The 22,247-nt window shown below is 63.1% G+C and overlaps 2 protein-coding genes and 1 long non-coding RNA gene across 25 annotated transcripts in view; 1 reads left to right on the top strand and 2 right to left on the bottom strand.

Annotated features, from left to right (window-relative positions):
• GPSM1 (G protein signaling modulator 1) overlaps positions 1 to 4,535 on the bottom strand; it is a 30,600-nt gene extending 26,065 nt beyond the window's left edge. For all 6 annotated transcript variants that reach the window (XR_012506602.1, XR_012506604.1, XR_012506603.1 and 3 more), the window contains exon 1: positions 4,330 to 4,535. Coding sequence is in view for 3 of the 6 variants with exons in the window: in XM_074362535.1 (XP_074218636.1) it covers positions 4,330 to 4,397 (68 nt within the window). In the remaining 3 variants the exon portion in view is untranslated. The remainder of the gene's footprint in view (positions 1 to 4,329) is intronic.
• A 10,325-nt stretch (positions 4,536 to 14,860) lies between these two features.
• The window catches only part of CCDC187 (coiled-coil domain containing 187), a 52,573-nt gene continuing 45,186 nt past the window's right edge, over positions 14,861 to 22,247 (top strand). For 8 of the 15 annotated variants that reach the window (XM_074362523.1, XM_074362525.1, XM_074362524.1 and 5 more), the window contains exon 1: positions 21,286 to 21,884. In XM_074362523.1, the coding sequence (XP_074218624.1) occupies positions 21,350 to 21,884 (535 nt within the window). In that variant the 5' untranslated portion in view covers positions 21,286 to 21,349. Of the gene's footprint in view, positions 15,080 to 21,280; positions 21,885 to 22,247 lie in introns of those variants that run through there. The other 7 variants (XM_074362527.1, XM_074362526.1, XR_012506598.1 and 4 more) reach the window with 5 other exon arrangements.
• On the bottom strand, positions 15,827 to 22,121 carry LOC105069731 (uncharacterized). Of its 4 annotated transcripts, XR_006725189.2 has the most exons (5): positions 21,860 to 22,121; positions 21,168 to 21,255; positions 20,394 to 20,491; positions 19,226 to 20,072; positions 15,827 to 18,563 (listed from the first exon to the last, which is right to left on the bottom strand). It is a non-coding gene; the product is annotated as an uncharacterized LOC105069731 (long non-coding RNA). The 4 variants fall into 4 exon arrangements; XR_012506599.1 differs by having other exon boundaries at positions 19,226 to 20,491; XR_006725188.2 differs by lacking the exon at positions 20,394 to 20,491.

Below are 22,247 nucleotides of genomic sequence, written 5' to 3'. Positions count from 1 at the left end.
GCTGCTCCAGCCCAGAGCCCCTGGGGTCCCCTGGGCCCTCAGAGGCCCTCTCTGCCCCACCGCCAGAACACTTCCCTTCTCAGGGATGGGCCTCGGGATGAGAGGGAGCTCAGCGAGCCTGCCCAGCCAGAAACCTCGGGACAGGGAGGGAGGCACGGTCCTGGGTTCAGGGAGAACTAGAAAGCCTGCTCCCCCAAGACCACCCCCGGGTCTGAGCAGAGGCAGGTGGGAGGGTGTGGAGTCCGGGGCAAAGGCTGCCCCGGATGTAGGACCTCGAGGTCAGCATTAGCCCATGAGGCCCAGCAGGCACTGCCGCTCTGGGCGGGGGAAGTCTGGGAGTCCTCGAAGGGGCTGGGTGGGGGGATGCAGAGTTGGGAGGATGAGGTCCCAGGCCACCCATCTGCCCACAAAAGGCCCTGCTCCCCAGGGCATCCAGGCCAGGGTGCTCTGCTCCCTACCCTGAGGCCTCTGTCCAAAGCGGCTTTCCACCCGCTAGGACAGCTCAGCTCAGGGCGCAGGGCAGGGCCTGGACCATCTCTTTGCCCTGTTCCTGTCGACGAGCTGAACGCCCGAACTCTGCACACGCACAACCACCCCAGGCCCCCCCTCCACCACCCAGCACCCTGTGGGGCCCTGCCCAGGCTGGCTGGGCCCACTTCCTTGCTCAATGAAGAAGATTCTGGAGCCTCTGTCTCTCCACACCACCTCTGCAGGCCTGTGGTATGTGTTGTCATCTGGCAAGATGCTCAAGTCCACTGGGGACCCACTGGGGCTGCAGCCACCCTAGGCCACCAGCTCCAGTGTGGTTCTGCCGAGCCGGCCTTCCCTCCCACTACCCTCTGCCCATTCTGCAGGGCTGCTGGGGCCTCCAGAAGGCCTGTCTGCCCAAGGGCTCTCAGGGCCCCGGGGCTGAGGTCTTACCTCCCCCTTCACCAGCCTTACCACCCAAACCCTGGGAGGGGGCATCCTTCCCTCCTAGGATTTGCCACCTGGGCTAAACAGATGCTTAATTGTTCATCCACAGGCCTCCACCTCCTGGGGAGAGAGCTGGCCCACCACCTCAGAGGCCTCAGGGACCAGTCTGCCCACCCCAGCCAGGCCACATTCACCCGTGAGATCCGCTCTCTGACATGGTGACTGCCCGGCGCATCTCTCCTTGAAAGTGGCTGACCAGGGTCGGCCTTCCCAGCAGCCAGACCGCAGCGGCCAGGAGGCAGGGCACTGTCTGCCAAGCTCCCGCCACCTGCCCACTGGCTCACCAGTTAATGAAGTGGTTATTGACTCCCCAGCGGCTGGCCTCACTGCTCTAGCCACACCATCCCCGCATCCCTCCCACCTGGGACCGCGCCTGAGACAGCATCCCAGGAGTAGCCATCAGCCCGGCCTCAGCTGAACCATACTGCCCTGCTCTCTACCCTCTGCCCCCACGGGCTCCCCACCGGGGCTCCTGACTCCCCTTGTCTGCCTCTTCAGGCTGCAGGATGTCCTCTGGTGCCCACCGCTGAGGCTGGTCTCTGAGCCAGGCCCCCAGCTTCCACTGCCCAAGGCTGACTAGGGGCTGTGTCCCCGTCAGCCCCTCTCTCTGCTAAATGCAATCACCCCTGTGCGGGTCTGTCATCCACACTCTGCTCGCCCCTTGTCCCGCCACCCCCAGAGTGAAGCCACGTTGACTCCCCTTCAGTTGGCGGGGCGGGCCTGGGAGCAGCATGGGACAGACAATGGGGTGGGTATAGAGATCACTGGAGAGGAGGGGTGGGAGGGCCACCCAGCCTCAGAAAGTGCCTGGGGGTCACACTTTCTGGGAGCCGGGGGCAAAGCTGGGTTGCACGGCCATACAGAGTGGGATGAGGGGTGGGATGACCCTGCCTGGGGCGCACCTTTAATGGGTCACCCCATGGTAGGGGTGCTATGCCTCTCTCCCCGTCCCAGACCCAGATAGGAGCCCTCAGCTGCTGGCCCGCAGGGAGCCAGGAGGCCAGGAGAGGATAGCCCATAGCTCCTCTACTTTTCAGGGGCTTCTTGGCCATCAGCCCATCCCCCCCTCCCCCAGCCCCTCAGTCCCTTTCAAACCCCTGATCTGGGCAAACAGGCATCCCCACCCGACAAGACCCATTTGCCTCCCTAACCCAGTCCCTTCGTCAGGACCCACTGGGGGCACATTCACACTCAGGCCCTTCTCAGCGTGTGTTCCAAGCCCACTTCCCCTGGGACCCACTTGATAAGAACTGAACTCATCTCACCAGGCAGGAATGTCAGTGTGGGAAGGGGAACCACCAGGCTGGGGGGAGACAAGGCTGCAGAGCCTGGCCTGGCCCCAAGGAACCCACATACACATTGGGGTTCTCCTGAAACAGCCATCCAGTGGGTGCTCAGAACAAAAGGACCCAGTCGGCGGGCCATGCATGCGCCGGGCTGCCCACCCCCCCGGCTCCCACGCTGCAGGTGGGCTTCCCCAGACACGCAGGCTTTCAGGGGTCAGATGGTCCTTTGATGGCTTCCTGGTAGCCTCTGGAAGACAGCTTTAAACAGGAACTGCCCTGTCTATGCCTGGCCTCTGCTGCGCCCTCAGGTCCAGACTCCCACGGACCTCCTCATAGGCCCTGAAGGAAGGCTTGTGGCCATGCACCCCAAACCTCTGTGGGGCTCGCCCCCTTGAGCTCAACTCAGGGCTCCACTTGCAAGCATTCCAGCCGGTGCTCAGGGCCTCTCCCAGCATTCACTCTGACCTCTGGCCCTGCCCATTGAAGGCTCCCCTACAGTCCCTGCTGGACCCTGCCACCAAGCTCGCAGATGAAGTGACTAACACGGTGTGGACGCCATGCTCGGCTGCGTAGGGTCTCCCAAGGCCAAAGCTCAGGACGCCCCCTCCACCTACAGCTCCCCTATGCGCACAGACAGACAGACACACACACACACACACACACAAGTCGGTGGCTGCCAGATCAACTCCTGTAGTTCTTTCAAAATCCCCTCTGTCCATCGGAGAGACAACCCTGGGGAGAGACATGCTGCCCCAAACAGCTCTCGATACCCATAGAGGGGCCTGGAGGGGGTCCTTTAGGACAGGCCTCCAAAGTCAGCAGCCAACAAACCCACCCGCACGCCCCTCCCCCTGCATGGGGCCCCGGAGCCAGGCCGGGGCTAGCGCTCCATCCCTGAGACCATACAATGGGGGCTGTGTCTCCAGCCAGCAGCTCTGTTCAGACCAGGGAGGGAGGGGCCATCAGGGCTTCATTCTGCATGGGTTGGGGGAGCACCCAGCAGAGGTTTGCTGCTGCTGGACTCCTGACTTGGGCTGGAGAATCCTCACAGGCCAGGCCGGGCCCCTCGAAGGATCAGCAGCCAGGGAGTCCCCCAGATCTTAAAGATGGAGCAGGAATGATAATGTCCTTCCAAGCTGGAGGGGCCTGTCACCACTGTGGGGAGCCAGGCCTGCCTCTGGGAGCTGCAGCGGGCAAACATCCCCAGCACTCATGCTGGCCCTGCTCTGCTGGACACTTGCACCTGAGGACAGGCCCTGGGAGAGCCTGTGCCTGCCTCATGGAACACCCTCGAACAGTCTGGAGTCACCAAGTAGGCACGCAGCCCTGGGCAGGGCCACCCTGTCATCCCTGACAGTGCAGAGAAGAGCCCAGACCGCTGGCATCACCCATGAACCTGCCCGAGGCAGGTGCCTTTTCAGGCAGGCACACAACCACCTGGCTGGCTCTGCAGCCCCAATCCAGCCCCAGTCTGCCGGACCAGGGGCACCCGGTGGGCTGGTGGGGGCAGGGCCCCATCAATGACACAGCCTGGTCTCTTCAGACATGCTGTTCCCTGAGGACCCAGAGCAAGGCAGTAGAGAGGTGGGGCCAGGCTTGGGAGGGAATCTCCTGGCAACCCCCTCCACACACCTGCTGTGCCAGAGGGCCCAGCTGCCAGGAGGGCAGGGCTGGAGAAGCTGCCAGTCTCCCAACCCCTGTCCCTGGACCCTACGGCGGGGGCGGGAGAGTCTGGCAGGCAGCAGCCCAGCCCGGGGGCCCTTTCTGCCCACCCCCTAGTCCCCGGGCTCTCGCGGGCGTGGGCGGCGGGAGGCCCCAGCAACCTCTACCCCCGGACCCCCTCCTCCGACACCCGGGGCACCCCCACGCCGAGCCTCCCACCCCAGCACCCGCCTCCGGCAAACGGCCCCCCCACCCCGTCGGCCCCGCTGGGAGGGGCGTCCGCGCCACGTTGCGCGCCCGCCAACGTCTTTGTTCCCGGCCAGCCGCTCCCGCCTCCCGCCTCCCGCGGTCCCGGCGGCCCGGGCCCCGCGCGTCCCCGCGCGTCCCCGCCGTCCGCCCTGCCCACCTGGAGTAGAGGCGCCGGGTCGCGCCGGGCAGCTCGTCGGCGGCGGCGGGCGGGGCCGGGCCCGCCATGGGGCCGGAGGCGCCGAGGGCCGCGGGCCGCGCGCCCCACGCTCGCGCCGCCCTGCGCCTGTCCGCGCTGTGCTGTCGGCCGTCCACCGCCCGCCCGCCGTCCGTCTGTCCGTCCGCGCCCGCGGGAGGCGCCGAGGAAGTGATGTGCGCGGCGCCGCCCCTCCCGCCGTGGCCGTGATGTCACCGCCGCCCGTGGGGGTGGGGGGGGGCGCGGACCCAGCCGCCGGTCCCTTCTCTGTCCTCGCCGTGGGGGGAGGGGAGGACGCGGGAGGAGGGGGGCGGCCCGCGGCGGCGGCGGGGGGGGGGGGGGTAGGGCGGAGCCTTCGAGCGCGCAGCTGGCACCGGCAGAGGGTCCGACCCCCAAACCCCCGCGGCGAAGGCAGGGGAGGGGTTGGCGCTGGCAGCGCTTCTGGGGGCTTCTGGGGCCTGTGAGGCCCCTGGGTGACAGTGCAGCCCTGCTGGCCTCCCCGCCGCTTTTCTTTCGCCCCTCACGAGGGGCCGTTGGAGGCCTCCCTGCCTTTGTTTGGCAGGTGACCCCTCCCCCCTCGGTGGTCGTCTGCCTCTCCTCCTGTCCAGCCCCCACGTGCCTCAGCCCGTTCTTCACACTGGCAGTGGGGTGCAGGCCACGGAGGATGCCCCTCTGCCTACTTTAGAGTATCCCCCATGTGGATTCGGGGTTTTGAGAGACTCCTGGCCCATTTACCAGGGCGTGTGTGGGAAGCTGTGGATCCTGCAAACACGTCACCCTCCCCCCTACCCATATCTCCCTTCTGAGATTTTGGGTCGCAGGTCCCCCTCCAACCTTGGTCTTTGGTGCGAAGTGGGGATGAATGAAAACTTGGAAGGATGCAGGTAGGGCAGCAGGGCTGTGCCCCCCCAACCCCAGTCTAGTACCCCAGTCCTGGGCCCCTTCCTCTGTGAATTCCTGGTAGCCCTGCTGGTCCTGACCGCCGCCGCCCCTGGCTCTGCACTCCTCGAGGGTCCCAGCTGGTTCTGTCCTGCCCCACTTCTCAATCTCGACCCTCCCCATGCAGCCAGGAAACTCCAAATTCTGGAAAAGCCGCTGTGACCAAATGGAACTCGGATGAACCTGGAAGAGGGAAATGGGCTACTTTTCTTGGGAACACCCCAGCCCCTTCCCGGAGAGCGACCCTAAGGCCAGGAAAACGCCAGGGCCACCCCGGCCAGACCCTCGGCAGAATGCAGCCCACAGGACACTGGCTTCAGGCAAAGGCAACGAAAATAAACACGAGATAAAAAAGGGTTGTTGGCCCCGAGCTGGTTTGTTTTTCCTGTGGAAGAGACAGTGGGATGAGAACCACCTGTGCCTGGAGCACGGCGGCCTGGGGCTCAGCCCACACACCCTCCCCCAATGACCACAGGAGCTGGGCAAGTCCTCACTATTGGCCTTAGCCACGGCCACCAGCTGGCCCCTGCAGGGTGGGTGGGGACTCAATCACTGCAGCCCCAGGCTTGCCTCCTTGGGCGCCCCTGAGCCAGCACCATTGTCAGGGCAGGGGCTGCCGTGGGCCCCGCCTATGCCAGTCCTGAGCTCAGTGTCCCTGGGAGGCCACTACTGTGGGCCCCTGTAGGTCCCCTGAATCTGGGGCCGGGTGCCTGTTGCCAGGAAGGCCGCCTTCAGTGATACAACGTGAATGGCGGAGTGAGGGAAAGATTCCTGGCCCCACAGGGGTCACTGCAGGGAGGGCATCTTCTTCCTTCCTTGGACCAGAAAAACTGGGCAGCTGGGTCCCTGGGCCAGAAGAGTCTCAGTTTTAAATCAGAGCATCTGCAGGAGGGGCTTGAACCCTCCTAGAGGTGCTATGCAGTGAGCTGGCCAAGGACTCAGGTCCTGAGTTAGGCCGAGGGGGACTTGAGCCCTCCCCACCTCTTACCTGCTGTGTGCGGGCCCAAGTCACTTTCCCCGTCTGAGCCTTGGTTCTGCCACCTATAAGTAGGATTCAGCAGCCCCTCCTGTAGGGGCTGGGAAGGACCACGGGCTTTGGACAGTGATAGTCACAGTGCCCAGCGCACAGTAAGAACTCAGGGAGTACCAGCTGTCGGGATAATGCTGTCCGTGGACTAGCACCTGGCCCCACTGGGCCCCTGCACACAGCCCTGGCTGGATGGGGAGACGCCCCTCCCACACAGCACAGAGGTGTGTCTTCTCCTGCCCAGAGGCCCGACAGTCTCCTGTCGAGAGGACCCACAAAGGAGGATGGCATGTGGACCTCCACCAGGTGACAGGCCCAATGTACGGTGCCCGTGTGGCCACTGATTTGTGAGAATGATTTTGCTTCGGCTCCACGGAGCACAGGGGCTGCTAGGTGACAGGTCAGGGAGTGGAGGAGCTCCTGGGGGCACTGACTCTCCATCACCAACTGACCCTGCTGGCGCTGGGCCTGCTTCGCCTCCCCCCTCTAGGCCCCATTCACTTAGCTCACCCTCTCTGGCTTTTTCTCCCTCCCCCCGGCCTCCTAGGGGGCAGGGACCTGCTGTCTGTGCACATCTGGGCTCTGCATATACTCTCTTATAAGTTCCCTCTGTGACGCCTCGTGCACCAGCCCAGGGTGCGTGTCCCTTGGAGGCTGTGAGCACGCCCCCTCTACCCACCCTCAATGGGTCTCATCCCAAAGTAGCATCAGAGAGAAGAAAAACAACTTTACGTCTGGATGCGTCCTAGCCCTGGTCACAGCTCGGGGAGCAGGGCGGCAATGAGGTGGGCGGACGCAGACAGTCATGCCAGACCTTGTCCTGAGAGGCACCACCTCTCACAGGCTAGCCCACCACACTCAGAGTGCCAAGAGTTTAGTGCCAGCACACCCAGGGTCCTGCTCCTGGCGGTCGTCTGCCGAGCCACCTCCCCCTGAGGGCGCCTACTGCTCACCTGCCGGTCATCACTCGGCCCTCCCTGGCGTCCTGCCTCATGAGTGGACAGGGCAGTGATGCCCTGGGTCACCAATCTAGGCCTCGGGGGAGCTGAAGTCAAGTCCTGGTTTCCTAACTCACCCCTCCCTAGTCCTGTCCCCTGGACAGGCTGGTGGGAGATGACAGGGGACACTTGCAGCGTTCTTCTGAGCCCTTGGGAGTGCAGAGGGCTGGACTCCTGGAGAGGGGTGGTCCTTCAAGGCCAACATGGACTCCAGATGAGGACCAGGCTGGGGGAAGTGGCCAGGCTGCCCCAAGCCATCCCAGGGACAAAGAACCAGCAACTGGGCTTAGACGGGATGTGCGACTTCCAAGGCCCACCCAGGCATTTGTGACGGCGAGGTATAGGTGGGGATGTCCCTGTGGTCTGCCTGGCAGCTCCCAGCCCAGGGCCTTCCTCCTACTCCCACCTCCCCGGCCCCTCCCCAGCAAGTCTGCTCCTGCAGGGCCCAGTGGAGGCTGGGGTCACCACCAGGGGCCACCAGCAGAGGTGCTAACACAGGACCTGAGGGAAGACATGGACAGGGAGGAGAGAGAAAGAGAGACCCAAACACACAGATGCATGCACACACGTCCGCACACCTATGTGTTTAAGTAAAGAGAGTGCTCATTTTTACCACCATTTTTAATAATCTCATTACTCTGAGAAAGATCTCATTTTTTGCCCAGTTTTGGTGTACATGCCCCTCCTGTTGCCCTAAAATCTCCAAGAAATCATCCACAGCCATTTCTCTCCTTGGGGACCTCAAAGTCCCTGGAGAGTGGGGGCTGCAGAGTGTGTAGTGGGTGTTGCAGGAAGCCCGGAAGGAAATGGTTTGTCCAACCACAGGGGCCTGAGCGCCTCACTGGGAGATGACGCGTGCCCAGGAAATAGCTGGAAGTCCGCGTGAGGCTGCGCGCCACGGTGTCATCAAGTGACACCTCGCCACGCGGCATTCCTGGAGTGCTAGCTGGCAGCTCTGTCACCCAGTTTGTGTCCCCGGGGCCTGTGTGGAGGAGGCAGGCACACGTGAAGCAGGCGTATACTGTTCTGTCCACAGCAGGGCTCATCTGTGGCCTGTGTGACCAGAACCCCGCCCCCCTCCCGGTCTGTGCCGCTCCGGCTCCCCTACCCTCCCCACCACATCCTGGCAGACACAGAGTGCTGGAGAGAGGCACAGAGAGAGACAGAGAGGGAGAGACGGACAGAGACAGAGAGACCGAGGGAAAGACAGAGAGAGGGGAGCCTGTTCCGGCTCCAAGTTTCTGGGCTGGTTCCAGGCCCCCCAGCCCTTGGGTGTGGGGTGGAAATCTTTTAACATCAGCCTAAATCAAACAGAATTAGGAGGGCAAATCTGCCACCCCGATAAATCCAAGGAAAGCCCCAATGCAGACAGAAAATCCAGTGGATCTTTCCCTTTGTGGGGCGGGTTCTCTGCCCGTTCCGGGTGTGTGACGATGGATGGTGAGCCCAGACTCTCTGGGGTAGGAGGCCATGAGCTGCCAGCCTGGAGAGCAGGCTCCCGCCCGGCTGTGTGATGCTGGGCAACCCCATCTCTCTGGTACTTACCTCCCAGGCTTGCTTGGAGGCTGAACACATTAGAACAGCAACATGAGGCACAGTAGGTGCTGGTTAAATCCTGCTTGACGGAGTGTAGGCCTCTATCTTAGTCTCCGAGGGGCTGTCACAACAGATGACCACAACTAAGTTGCCTAAAATGACAGAATTTGTTCTCTCTCGGCTCTGGAAGCCAGAAGAATCTAGGTGCTGCTCTGCCTGGAGGGCCTAGCAGGCCTAGCAGGGCCTGCCTTTCCCAGCTTCTGGGGCTCTAGGTGTCCTGTGGCTGTAACCAAATCATCCCCCCTCTGTCTCCAGCTTCATGTGGCCTCCCCTTTTCTCCTTGGGTCTATGTCTTCTCTTCTCCTGAGAGGACTTGTGTTGGATTTAGGGCTCATCCTAATCAGGGATGAGCTCAGGATCCTTAACTTAATTTCACCTGCAAAGACTGTTTTTTCCAAATAAGGTCACATTTACCATTGTAAGTAGATGTCTCTTTGGGGCCCACCATTCACCCCAGTACACTCACTCCTCAGTACACACTTACAAGAATTGCTATAGAACTTGGGTCATATAGCACATGTAGTTTTGTAGCCTCCTGCTCTCACTTAATGTGACGTTGTAAGCATGACCTGGACCTCACAGACACAGCTGAGAGTGGGGGCTGTATGGCATTTACCTCGTGGATGTGTCGCTGTAATTGAAGCAGGCCCCTACCGGTGGACAGAGGGCTGAGCAGAGCACCTGTGTGCTCCAGGTGGACAGGGACCTGCCGGAATCGCCGAAGCTCCCGGCATGGGGCTGATACATAAATGCTCACTGATGGATGGGAGAGCCTGTCTCTGTTTGGACCCTGGCCATCTAGAGTGTAGGGGAGGTGTGGGGCTTGGGGCACAGCAGGGCTCCTCACGAGTGGGGCCTCAGCCTTCCGCTGGGCCTCTCTCTTCTCTCTCAAATGGGAACCCGGTGAATGAAGTCTTGCCTGCAACGCCCTTGGCGTAGACCTGGAGCACAGCAGACACTCCACAAGGGACAGCTGTCGCTGTGAAATCTGCACTGACCACCTTGGACAGACTCCTGCCTGGCCTGCAGCTCCAGGCAGACGCAGGGGATCTTCCAGGCATGGGCTTCATGTGTGGGGCCAAGGGGCCAGGAGTTGCCTGCCCCTGGGATAGGTGCTCCATTTGGCAGCAAGACGAAGGGAGCCCAGGTGCCTCTGGTCACCAGTCTGAGGGACAGGAGCTGCCCTGCTGGCTGGGAACCTGGAAAAGCAGCTGAGCCCTGGGCCCTGCAGCTGGGGCCTCCACCCTTCAGTACCCCTCCCTGCCTCATCCTCATTGCCCCTGGCCTTGGCCCCTGGGCACTGAGTGCTTATCACCTGTGTGCCACCTGCCACACCTGGAGTGTGGCCACAGAACCTAGAGGATGCCTGGTCCCCATGACACCCACTTGTCCCTGTGGGAGCCCCGCACCCACCTGCCCTGCCTCTCCTTTGGAAGCCAGGCTCTGAAGGCTCCGCCTACTGCCACGTATGGAGGAGGCAAGGCCTCAGCCCTCGCCCACCCCCTGGCCTCAGACACTGGCACCCCTAGCTAGGCCCAAGCAGCCAGGCAGACTGGAGGGGGACTGTGCCAGCCCCAAGTCTGAGGCCAGGGCTGCAGGAGTGCCGAGCAGTGTCCAGGGAGAGCAGAGGATGCTCAGGGGATGTGTGGCTGCTTCAGGGGAAGGACTAGGGCAGGGGACAGGGAAGGCAACGGGCAGGGGACCCTGTTCAGGTCTGCCTGGCACTGAGAAGTGGTGTGGGGAGGGCTGGGGGGCACAGGACTCCGGGCAGAGCGGGGAGGTGGCCAGCTGCTCAGGGCACAGCAGGATCTGGAAGCTTCACCACAGGAGGGCTCGAGAGGCGCTAGTCACCCCTCCCCCTTCGCCGCATCTCAAGGTCCGCCCTAGACCTGCCAGCCAGGTGGGGCTGAGCCCTGAGACAGGCACGCAGCAGCAGAAAGAGATGCCTGCCCCAGAGGGGTCCCCAAGCAATGTCCATCTGTCTGTCCGGCAGCAAGGAAGCGGAAGGAAAGCAGGAGAGTGGGACCGTGCCCCCTACGGACCTTTGCTCACACAAAGTCTCTTCCTTGAGCCTCGGCCCAGTAGTTCCCAGCCTAGGCAGCTGAGAGTTGCCATGGAAACCCCGCATCCTCCAGGTCGCCCTCTCCTGGCCCTTGCTGCTCAGCCAGTGGCCTCCTCTCCTAGGCCCGTGCGGCGCTGGGCGCTGGCTGAGCAGGGCAGGTCCGCAGATGACATTCCTTGTTGGTTAATCCTGCTCTGGGACAAGGATAGCAGGTCTTTTCCCTAATTTCTGAGTCATCTGGGAATGCTGGGCTCTGGGGTTTTCAGGTTGTTCTTGGTGTGGGGTCTCTGTGTCTGTGGCCCTAATTAGTCCAGGGGCAATGGTTGAGGTGTACGGGAGCAGCAACCTTAGTGGAGCAAAGCGAGGGGCCACGTGAGACCCTAGGGAGTCCCTCGTCTGGAGAGAGTCTGAGTCCTACTCTTCCTACCTGTGGTTAGCGCTGCCCTCCTTCTGACTGCAAATCTCCCAGAATGGGTATTTCCCAAAAGAGCTGTGTCTGGCCCTGGACAGCTTGAGGGGAAGCTGTAAGGAGGAAGGAGAGGTGGGAGTTGGGGCCTCCCTCCCCAGACACAGGACCCCAGGGCCAGGGTCCCTCCCTCTCCCTGCAGGACTGGTCAAAGCTCAGAGCCAGATTCACCAGGAATTAGGGAAAGAAGCTACTGTGAACCATCAAAAGCCCCCTTGGGCCCTGGTGGCCAACTGGACCCAGCTCGTGATGGACAGTCCTTGGCACGTCATGCTTGGTATCTGTCCAGGCATCCGTCTCAGGGCCCAGTAGCACTCCAGGACTTATTCAACAGGCATGTGTCTCAGTCAGGTCAAGCTGCATAACAAAACACCACAGACTGGAGAGCTTAAACACAGACATTTATTTCTCACAGTCCTGGGGGCTGGACGTCCAAGGTCAAGGCACCAGCCGATTCGGACCTTCTGGCTTGCAGACAGCTACCTTCTCATCATGTCCTCTCGTGGTCTTTCCTCTACCCATGAACGTGGCGGGGAGAGAAAGTGAGCTCTCTCGTGTCTCGTCTGGTCAGGACACCTATCCTATCAGGTCAGCCCTCTCCCCCATGACCTCATTTAAACTGAATTACTTCCTCACTCCAAATACAGCCACGCTGGGCCTTAGGGCTCCATGTATAGATTTGGGGAGGACACCAACATTTGGACCCTAGCAGGTTGAAACTCTCTTCCTCAGATGGCGAGGCCTCCGTGCAGAGTGAGGCGCCAGGAACGCCCCTTTCCCCTGGCCCTGTAGCACCTTCACAGATGCAGCAGGCTTTGGACTCTTTCCGGGGCCTGGCCATTGCCTCTGCTGCTGCCCGAGGCCCCGCCTTTAGTGCCCATGCCCCCACTGCGTCTTGTTCCGCCAGCCTAGCAACACTGCGCCACTGATGAGATGGATGGATGGATGGGTGCCTGTGACTCAGGGCTGAGGGGTGAAACAGCCTTGGGCAGACCTGCACAAAGGCCTCCCACAAAGAGAAGATCGTCTACAGAGAGGATGAGTAACCCACACCGTGGGGCCTCATGTCCCCGGGGCCACGGCACCCTGCCCCAGAGACTGGCCGGCTCTCTGGTCTGGAGTCACCCTCCAGGATTTAGTCTCTTCTGGCAGAGACTGGACTGGAGAATGAGGTAGAGAGGTGCTGGGGACCAGCCCCCTGCTTCCTTCAGCTGCTCCAGGCAGGCACCCGTCTCTCCGTCTCCCTCCCCGGGAGGTGACGTCGTGTTTGCTTTACTCTCTTGGCCACAGGAAGCGGGGAAGCTTCACAGAATCCCCTTGACCTTCCCATGATGATCACGACGCTAGCTCTGACCCCCCAGAACAAGTAGGGGTGTGTCATTTACACCTCCACAGACTGGGAAGTGACCGCTGGGTGGGACTGGACCCAGTGGACCCACTGTAAGCTGGACTTTGGGCAGAACCCTGTTAGTTGCCTCTCTGATGGGAGTCGCTGGGCATCAGTGTCAACCCTGGCCCTGTGGCTTGTGGTCATCCCAGCACACTTACTCTAGGTCCCCTGGAGAAAGGACTCTCACATTTGTCAGAGGAAATTGAGGACGAAGGGCTGAGAAGTAGAACATGGTTGCCCAGTGAAAAGCCACGACCCCTGGCTTGGTGGTTTTGGCCAGGAGCCGGTTCTCAGACCTGGGACCCACGGACTGAAGAGGTGGCCCGTCAGCTGGGAGAGTTGCTTCAAAGGGTCTGCATTGGCTCATTTCCTTTTAACAAAGAAAATAAATTAATTTGTTTTCAATTGTGGTGCTCTTTGGATCTGAAGTCTCCACCTCAGAATTCCAGTTTGAGATGCTCCTGGCCCTTCACGCTGCACAGGCTGGTGTGGTCGCCTGGGACAGCGACCGGGCCGAGGCACCCGGCACCCACGGGGCAGTGCCAGGCGCCGGGGGGCAGGGAAGGCTGAATCTGGACGGCGGATGCACTGTCACCGCCCCCTGGGGGTGCTGGGATTGTTTTCGGCCAGCTTGCGGTGGGGGGGGTGGTCCAGAAAGTCTCAGGGAGGAACTCCAGCCCCCTGCAGGCTCCAGCCTCCACATTCAGCCCTCAGACCAGGTGGACGTCTCCCTGCATCTCTGAACATGATGGACAAAGCCAACCTGGGTGCACGCCCTGAGGCCGTCCATCTTTTGGTGATGGATGCCTCCTGGCTCGAGGTGGCGGAGGCAGACCTGGGCAGGTGTGCCGAGTACCGACACCACACCTGCCGACCGTGGAGGTGGGCCCCCTTTGGACCCTCTGGCCCTTGAGCATTGTCTTACTTGGAGGGCCCAGCTTTGGTCTGAGGTCTCTAGGTGTCCGGCTCTCCTGGGATGATGTCCAACAACTTCCCAGGGGCTGAGGGGCTGCTGCCCCACCATTCGGCCTCCAGGGGGCAGATATACCTCTCAGTATTTAAGAGCCCAGGCTGCTCCAAGTCTCTGTCCCCGAATCCCAATTTCCTGAATGCTAAGAACGGTTTCCTGGCAAAAGATGGTTTTTCTAGTTTTTTGGGGGGAGGGGACAGAACTCTGGAGATAGGGTGGTGGCAGAAACAGCAGAGGCTTATGGGACCCCCTCAGCTTCCCTTTGTGGGGCTGGCTCCCTAGCCATGACGGGGAGAGGGCGCCACCTGCCGGCGTTGCCCCCGTGGTTGGTTGGCAGGACCGGATCTTTGTGGGGCCAGCTGCCTGCCCCCAGGACTCCTGGGCCCCCAGCCTGCCCGCTGAGCCGGTGGCTGGTGCTGGGCAGGGAGTGGAGGCAGCACGCTCTCCCCTGTACACTCACCAGCATTTCTTGTTGGAAAACTAGCTGAGAGCCACGGGGAAGCGTGCAGATCCCAAGCCCAGCACCCCAAGACCTCCCTGCGAACTCCAGCGAGGCCGCCCCACCGGCCCCGAGGAAGCACGCGAGGGGCTTCACCAGAGGGAGTTTGGTGTGACCGAACCTTGCAGCGCTTTGTGCCTGCCTTCCCCCGACCTCCGCCTGCCCAGAGGGCTACTCTGGAGGCGTGAGCTGTCCCAGTGACCTGTGCTTCACACCGTGTCAGAACAGCCGGACGGCACCCATCTGCCTCCAGCCCCCTGGCTCCGAGCCGCCACAGCCCCGGGTGGGAGGGTCTCTGGGGAGGAGGGTGAATTCAGGGGGCAGCAGCTAGAGGGGCCCAGAGGCCCACTAGGACACGAGGGCTGGGCTCTGGATGCCCTGGAGACCCTCCCCTTCACCTTCTCTGCCGAGTGCGCACCTGCCCGCTCTGGCTGGGGCGGGGTTCTGGGCCGTGCCCGGGGCCAGTGGGGAGGAGTGCCCCAGGTGTGCGCCTCCCCCAAGGCGGGGCGCCTGTGCAGGTGAGGGCCCTGGTGCCTGGCCCTGGTCCCCTAGGCTCTGAGCAGGCCTGGGGGAGGAGCCCACACGATTGGACGCCCTGGTTTCTCTGGCAACGTAGGGCGGGCCTCCCTCCTGGCTGCTGGCCGACCTCCCGTGGACCTGGAGGAGCAGGTACCCCAGTCCCTGTGCTCTGTTTCCCGCTGGCCTTTGAGCCACGACTCCTGCCTGGCGTCCTCCCATGGAGAGGGAGGCCTGGAGCCTTCCAGCTGGTGAGCACTCTGGGGCCTCTACCTGAGCCCCGCCTGGCCTGCCCCAGGCACCTCGGGGCTGGGGAGGGGCCTGTGAACAGGGTGGGGGTGCAGGCAGATTGGAGAGGGGGTTGTAGCCCTTCCTTCTTCCGTGGACTTGGTTGAGTGCAGGCCAGCCGTCCCTACTCTGTCCTGCACTCCTGGGGAGGGATCTCCCTGTCTGGGGGCTCTCTCTGAGGACTTGAGACTTCCTGAGTGCCCTCTGGCCCTACCCACTGGGCAACCCCGCCTCTGGGCTCAGGTCCCACTGTGGGGCTGGCATCAGACTATAATCTAATAAACGGTCCCTCTGTTTCCACATCTGTAAAGTGGGGATAAACACTTGGGCCCCAAATGGGGCTGATGGATTGTTCTGAATTTGGTCCCGCCTGGTAAGTCCATTATCCAACAATGGGACCGGCTCTGCATGGACCCCTGCCTGTGAACTCTCCGTGGGCCCCCTGGGCCGTCCCGTCCTGCTGGAAGTCTCCCATCCAGGAGGGTGGTGAGCTAGGAGGGAGGAGACCCACTGCCCTGCTCCCCTAAAGCCCTGGCCCCAGTGACTCTGAGCCCTGAGGATGGCTGTGCTTCCCAGGGCAGGGATGTCAGATCTACAGGCTCCTTTCCCAGGGCCACCGGGCTCAGTGGCTTCATCTCTGCTACGGGCGCTCCCAGTTTGGGGGAGGTGGTGCCAAGGGTGTGTCTGTGCTCTGCGTTGTGTGACCTTGGGCAAGGTGACAGCGCTTCCTCCTGGGCTGTGTTGTGGAGGCTGGGTCACCCTGGGGAACACGCTGGGCGCAGGGCCTGGCCCCTGGCAGGTGCCCAAGGCAACGGCTGGTGCTGGATGCTGGGTGGCCTGGCCCAGCGGCCGGGACTAACTTTGGTCTGGCAGGAGGCTGACCAGGCCTGGGGGTGGGGGAGCGCCCCGCTGGCCTCTCCCTGTTGGTGTGGCCATGGGTCTCTGCTTGGCAGAAGTGCACGGTGTCCCCAGGGTGTCCTGAGCAGGAGAGACTGGGCTGCGACATCATGGCGCCCGGCTGCTTAGAGGGCGTTTGCCGAGCTGGGGCCCAGGCACGGGGCCAGCTGTGCTTCCATCCGTCCCTGCACCCCTCTGACTATAGAGTCCCCCGTCCCACAGCCCCATCTTCTGTCCGTCGCGCATCAGCACCTCCCAGACAGCACCGCCGAGCCTCCTCCAGCCGCCTTCCCAGATCGCTGCCTGTTGTGGCACCAGGTTCCTGACCCTGACCTTGCCCCTTCTGTTTGGCTCCCAGTGCCCTTGGGACCCAACCAGCCTGAGAAGTCGATTGGCTCCCCTGGGAAGTGGCTGGTGGAGCACAGAGGGAGGTAGAGGCTGAGGGCGCCGCCCTGGCCAGACACCCGCACGGAGCCTGTGGGCAGCTTGAGCCGGACTGCCCTGCTTGCCCCTGCTCGGCAGACCCTGGCGGTGTGCGTGTGTGTGCATGTGTGTGCTGTGTGTCTGTGTGTCGTGTGTGTGTTTCTGTGTGTGGTGTGCCTGTGTGTGTGTGGTGTCTCTGTGTGCAGCATGTGTCAGAGGGGAGGTGCTTCTGAGCAGCAGGGTGCAGGTGCCCAGGGGCCCTTGTCATCTTCATGTCACTTCCCGATGTGACCTGAGCCTGGAACAACCTCCGGACAGCTTCCTCTGGACTCTCAGCCCCTGTGCCCCCTCTGGGGCCCCGGCTGCCTGGTGGCTTCTGGGCACTGCCTGATCCCCTGAGGACTCTCATCAGGGCGCCAGGCCAGTGTGGGTGTGTCCACTGTGGGGACTGCTGCTCCCCGCAGGGCTGGGGCTGGCAGGTGGCTGTCGGTACCATGCCCATGTCTAGGCCTGTGCCAGCCGTTGTCACTGCTGACTCCTCTGTGGTCTCTGAGCCTGGGGCCCCGGCTGCTGTGGGTGTGGGGGTCTAACTCTGTCCCCGAGCCTGCTCAGGCCTGCCCAGGGCTCACTGTCCTGGGGCACGGCAGGGAGGAGTAAACAGTGTGGCTGATTAGAGCAGAGCTGGGGCAGCTTCCAGAAGGAAGTCCCTCCCCACTCCGCTACCCCCAACCCACCCGCCAGCCAGCCGGAGTTCTTATGGGGCAGCAAGCTGCGGGTGTGGTCAGTGGGCGTGCCTGGCCCCTGGCAACGAGGGACAGAAACAACCACCCTGGTAGGTCATCCATCTCTGGCCTCACTGTTGGGGTGTGTCGTGGAAACAGGCATGGCCAAGGCCTGAGTTGGGTGGGGACGGAGGTGCCTGGCTCCCTTTTCTGTGTCTGTGCCCAGCAAGAGGGTGCTGAGTACCGGGGGTCTCTGACCCTCACCAGAACCGCCCACGTTGGGGCTAATGTTGCAATCACTTTCCTGATGAGAAACTGAACTACCTGCCTGAGGGCACCAGCTGGCACCTGGTGTATCTGGAGTTGGGACTGTCCCCTGGTATGTCCACCACAAGCAGGGCAGGGGGACGTGACGCTGTTCAGTTTGCTCTCGGCGCCAGCCCCTCCCAGCCAGGAAGCCCACACCTGGTACCCCTCCCAGCCCTGGACAGGCTTAGCATGGTCTGGGAGACCCATGGGCACTGTCTCCCTGGCCCCGGGGGTGTGACTGGTTGTGGAGACTCGTGGTGTCCGGCTTCTGACCCTGACGGAGCACTGGACACAAGTCTGTGGCTGAGCCTTTGGGACGCAGCTGGACTCCTCCCGTAGGACTGTCGGCAGGACAGTGTGAGATGGAATCACCACGCTTCCATGGGGGGCCGGGCAGTGCTGGGGGCTCCCATAGCCACGAGCATCTGCACACAGGTCCCCCCGGCCCCCAGCCGTCTCCGGCCCTGTGGAGGGGGCACAGATGAACGGGGCCCCACTCACACAGTGCAGGTGACGGGACCTTCCTCAGAGAGAGAGAGGCATTGGGCAGGCCCGAGCCAGGGAGGGGGTCGGGGGGGCTGCCTGAGCCTCACCAGCCGGGGGAGGCTTGGGTCCACATGGGGCAAAACTCCGGCTGGGCCTGCAGCTCCAGGCTTAGCTGAGATGCTGCAGGGTGGCCGAGCGCTGGCCTGACGTGCATGGGGGAGGCTCCTCACCCCTGGGCTGGGGCCTCTGCCCAGCAGCAGTCTTCTCAGAGCCTGGAGAAGTGCGACCCAGCAGGAGCCGACTGGCGCAGTGCACAGCGGGGTGGCCACCCAGGCAGAGAGAGGGCGAGGAGCAGAGGGTCCGGGCGGGAGCGGCCTAAGTGGGCGGCGAGGAGAGAGAAGGACGTTCTCAGGCTGTCCCAGTTCCCAGTGCCATGTCGTCAAGGCCGCTGGGTTTGTTTTCAAGTTCACCACACACCACACGCTTGTATCCATGATTTTGCTTTTATCGCCCGTGGAGCGTTTGAACTGGCGGCCCCGTCATACTTAGGGCGCCGGCTCTTCCTGGAGAAGTCGGTCTCCGCTGACTGCTGGTGGCAGCTTCGGACCTGCTGAGGGGAGAAAAGGGCCACCAGGCCCATCTGTTAGGAGAAACTTCTGGTTGCTAGGTTCCTGCCACTTCTGCTCAGAATGACTCTTTCCCTCTGCCCTTAGGGGAGGAGGGCTGGAGAGTCTGGGAGGACACTGGGAGAAAGCCCCCCACCGAACCCCAACTGATGGGGAAGCCCGAGGGCCTGGCGGAGGTGGGGGGTGGCCCATCAGTAAAGGGGCCAGGCCTCTGCTTGGGTGACCCCTGGGGCTGCAGAGAAGGTGGGGTCCTCCCGCAGGGTTGTGGGGATGGGCTTCCGTCTTGTCCAGGCCGCAGAGGGATTCTGACCTGGTCTGGGGGGCTCTCTTTGGGAACTAAGGAGGTGGAGCTGTCTTTGAGCCTCCCCTCAGCTGTCCAGACCTTGAGAGTTGTGTGGGGGACCCCATGGTCATCCCATGTGATGTCCCCCAGAGCTCGCTGCCACGTCCCAAGACCCACCACCCCAGTGCAGTGGAAACTGTCTGCAGGCCGGGTGTGCTCCCAGGACACTGCAGGAGGGTGCTTAGCCTGTGCCTCTGCTGGAAGGGCCCGCCTGCCAAGCCTGAGCTCCCCTGTGCTGCCCCGGGTCAGCTCCCTCGGACGCCCACTGATTGCAAGTGTCCTAAAGAGACACACGGATGGGACCTGCTTCATTTCAGCCTCGCCTGGTGATGTCCCCAGTGCAGTGGGTGGGACTCCGGCCAGGCAGAGGTACGTCATCTGTCTGGGCCACCAGATGTGGTCGAGGGCCCCAGGGCTGGAGGCTGGACGTGGGCGTCGGCTGGCTTTGCGCATGTCCTACCCTGGTCCCAAATACAGGGGATGCTGAGTGGGGTGGAGAGTGGAGGGGACGCCACCTCGTATTTCAGGCAGGGTCGTCTGTCCTGGGGCAATCCCCCTCCTGCTGGCAGCTAACTGTGACCAGAGCCCCGCCCTGCAACCTGCCCAGACAGCAGTGTCTCCAGGTGTCTCTGGTTTTCCAGGACAGGTCCTTTTGAAGGAGCCTTGAGGACAGCTCTCCATTCTCCACACCTGTCTGGAATTAGGGGGTCTTTTGCTGCAAACTTCCCTTTCTCCGGGGCCACTCTGGCAGGAATGCCTTTAGGGCAGTTCCTAAAACTAATAAATACTCATAACCATCTCAGCCACCCCCTGGCTGCTGGTGAATGCCAGCCGCCCTACAGTGCCCTCCCGTGGGAGTGAAATCACCAGATGCTCACAATACCCAGAGGTAGGGTGGGGTGGGGTCTCTGGTTGCCCAAGGTTACACCGCTGGCTAGGGCGGAGCCAGGATTTGAACCAGCTCTCCTTGGGGGACCATGCTGAGCCCAGGGCCAGTTGACTGCAGACCCCGTGTCCTTCCCACCGCGCTGCCCTGCCAGGGTCATCGAAAAGGTGACAGGAAGCCCACTGCAGGCTGCTCAGGCTGGGGTGCTCTTCTGGAGCTCGGGTCCTGGGGCTCCTGGAGCTCAGGCCTCTCTGGCTGTGATTCCTGTGGTCGGAAGGGGCCCTGAGCTCGTGCCAGGGGTTGCCAAGAGGCCAGCACCTGCTTCCCCTGGCCACCCTGAGGCCGGAAGGGTGAGGGCCAGAGTGCTTATCCCCTGGGCCAGCCATTGGACGTGCCCCCAACAGGCTCCTCACTCCTGTGCCCGGAACCCCAGGCTGACCCCACCGGGAACTGGGCCGTGACCCCGACACCAGCTGGGGACTGAGCCCACCCCTGCCCCTGCTCACCCCTGCCCCTGGCCCCTCACCTTGTCCCCACTCTGGCCCAGGTGAAGCCTGACCCCCCAGCCCTGGCCAGCTCACTCACCATGCATGGCAGCCACTGGCCCCAGCACCCTGGGAGGACTGGGGTGGGGGGTGCTGCCCACAGCCCCCGCAGGAGCTGCAGAACCCGGTTTTCTGTTGCTGAGTGACACAGCGTTATTATGCTGTCATGGAGCCACCCGGAATTCTCACCCCGCGGAGAGGCAGCTCCTTGGGAAGGCCCCCCAGGCTGTTGCCAGCCCGGGGCTGGGCAGCCCACTGTGCCTGCCCAGTTTCCATGACCATCCTGAGGGTTTCCATCATGGGCCAGGGGACCAGGACAGGCTGGCATCTGGAGCTGGGCAGCGGCCAGCTTGCCTTGAGAGGGGATGATGCTGGGGTGCAGACCTCGAGGCTTCCCATTGAAAACACCATCTGACCCCAGGGCAGGTGGTGACGGAGTGGGGGAGGCTCACCAGCTCCATCCTCAGTCCCCGCCCTACCACCAAGCCAAGTCATCCTTGGCCATGGGGATGCCGCCCACCTGCCTGGGGGAAAGGACCCAGCCTCACCCCAGAGATAGCCAGAGGCAGGGCGCCCGCTCCCTTGGGCAAGGACCAGCCGTCAGGAAGGCCCGTGCCAAGCCCAGGCAGCGTCTGTGCTGACTTAGGTGCACGCATCAGCACGCGGGGGTGGAGGCACTGCGGGGGAGACGGCCGGGCTCCCCCCGAGGGCAGCGAGCTGGTGCGGGAGCCAGGACGGGGGCCCGAGGGCGTCTGCCACGAGCCTCCTCCCGGGTCTGTTTCCTCACATCCTGTGGGGGGCCTGTAGAGCCCACCTTGAAGGGGGCGGTCTGGATCCAGAGAGAGCATCACAGCACTGCCACCAACGGGGTATTTTCTTGGCCGCCTTGCACTTTTCTCCGTCTGAGAGAGGAAAACGGGGAGCGGCAGGGGTGCCGGAGGCAGCGGGGGTGCGGCGTCAGATGCTCTGCTCAGCACCACCTGGTTTCCGCACCTTATGGGCTGTGTCTGCCTCTCTCTCCCAAGGAAAGACAGGCCCCTCCCACCCGCGGCCACGGATGGCGTCATGGCTGCCCTGAGGCGGCCCGGGCCCGCCCAGCAGGCGGGCGCCCTGCGGGGATCCCCCCACGTGGCCTGGTCTCACGACATCGAGGAGCCCCACCCCCGGAGGAGGGCCTGCGGCCGCCCGGCATGGTCAGCAGACAAGGAGGCCAAGGATGGGGACAGCTCGGTGTCGTCGGGACCCCTCTCTGGCTCCTCAGGGGGCCATGAGTCGTGTACACCTCCCCACGGGCCCTGGAGGGAGAGGGGCCCCCGCGCGCTGGGGCCCCCGCGGCGGCCCAGGGAGAGCAGCCCCCGGCTGGAGCTGCTGAGGGACAAGATCCGGGCCCAGGCGTGGCGGCAGGCAAGCTGCGCCTCCCTGGGCACCTCTACCCGCTCCAGCACCTCGCGCCTCTACAAAGCCCCCACGCCAGCCCCCCGGAGAAAGGCCCGAAAGCACACAAACCCCTCTCCAGCCCCGGCCTCCGCAGGTCAGTGTGGGAGGCAGGGAGCGCGGGCTAGATCAGGCTGCTGGAGGCCGGGCCTGCCGGCACGGGGGTGGCCCTGCCTGGGCTGGTGGCCAACTGGGGAAGGCGGAGCAATGCGCCCCGCGGCCCGTTTGTGCCTGGGAAGCCGAGGAGGAGCCGGGATGGAGTCTTCCCAGGGGTGCCTCCCCGCCGGGCTTGGGAACGAAGAAGAATTGACTCATCAGTGGGTGGGCTGGTGGAACAGCAGGATGGTGTCTGGAGGGGAGGGTCACAGAGGCCGGGGGACTGGTCCCCTGGGTGGGGAGGCTGCAGCCTCAGAGAAGGGGTCTGGGGTGGGGTAGGCAGGTAAGGGGCACAGCCAGGTGT

This window comes from Camelus bactrianus, chromosome 4, assembly GCF_048773025.1.
Source record: "Camelus bactrianus isolate YW-2024 breed Bactrian camel chromosome 4, ASM4877302v1, whole genome shotgun sequence".
In the NCBI taxonomy this organism is placed as follows: Eukaryota; Metazoa; Chordata; class Mammalia; order Artiodactyla; family Camelidae; genus Camelus; species Camelus bactrianus.
The sequence above is the reverse complement of the archived record's forward strand: the minus strand, read 5'-3'. Positions and strand labels throughout refer to the sequence as shown.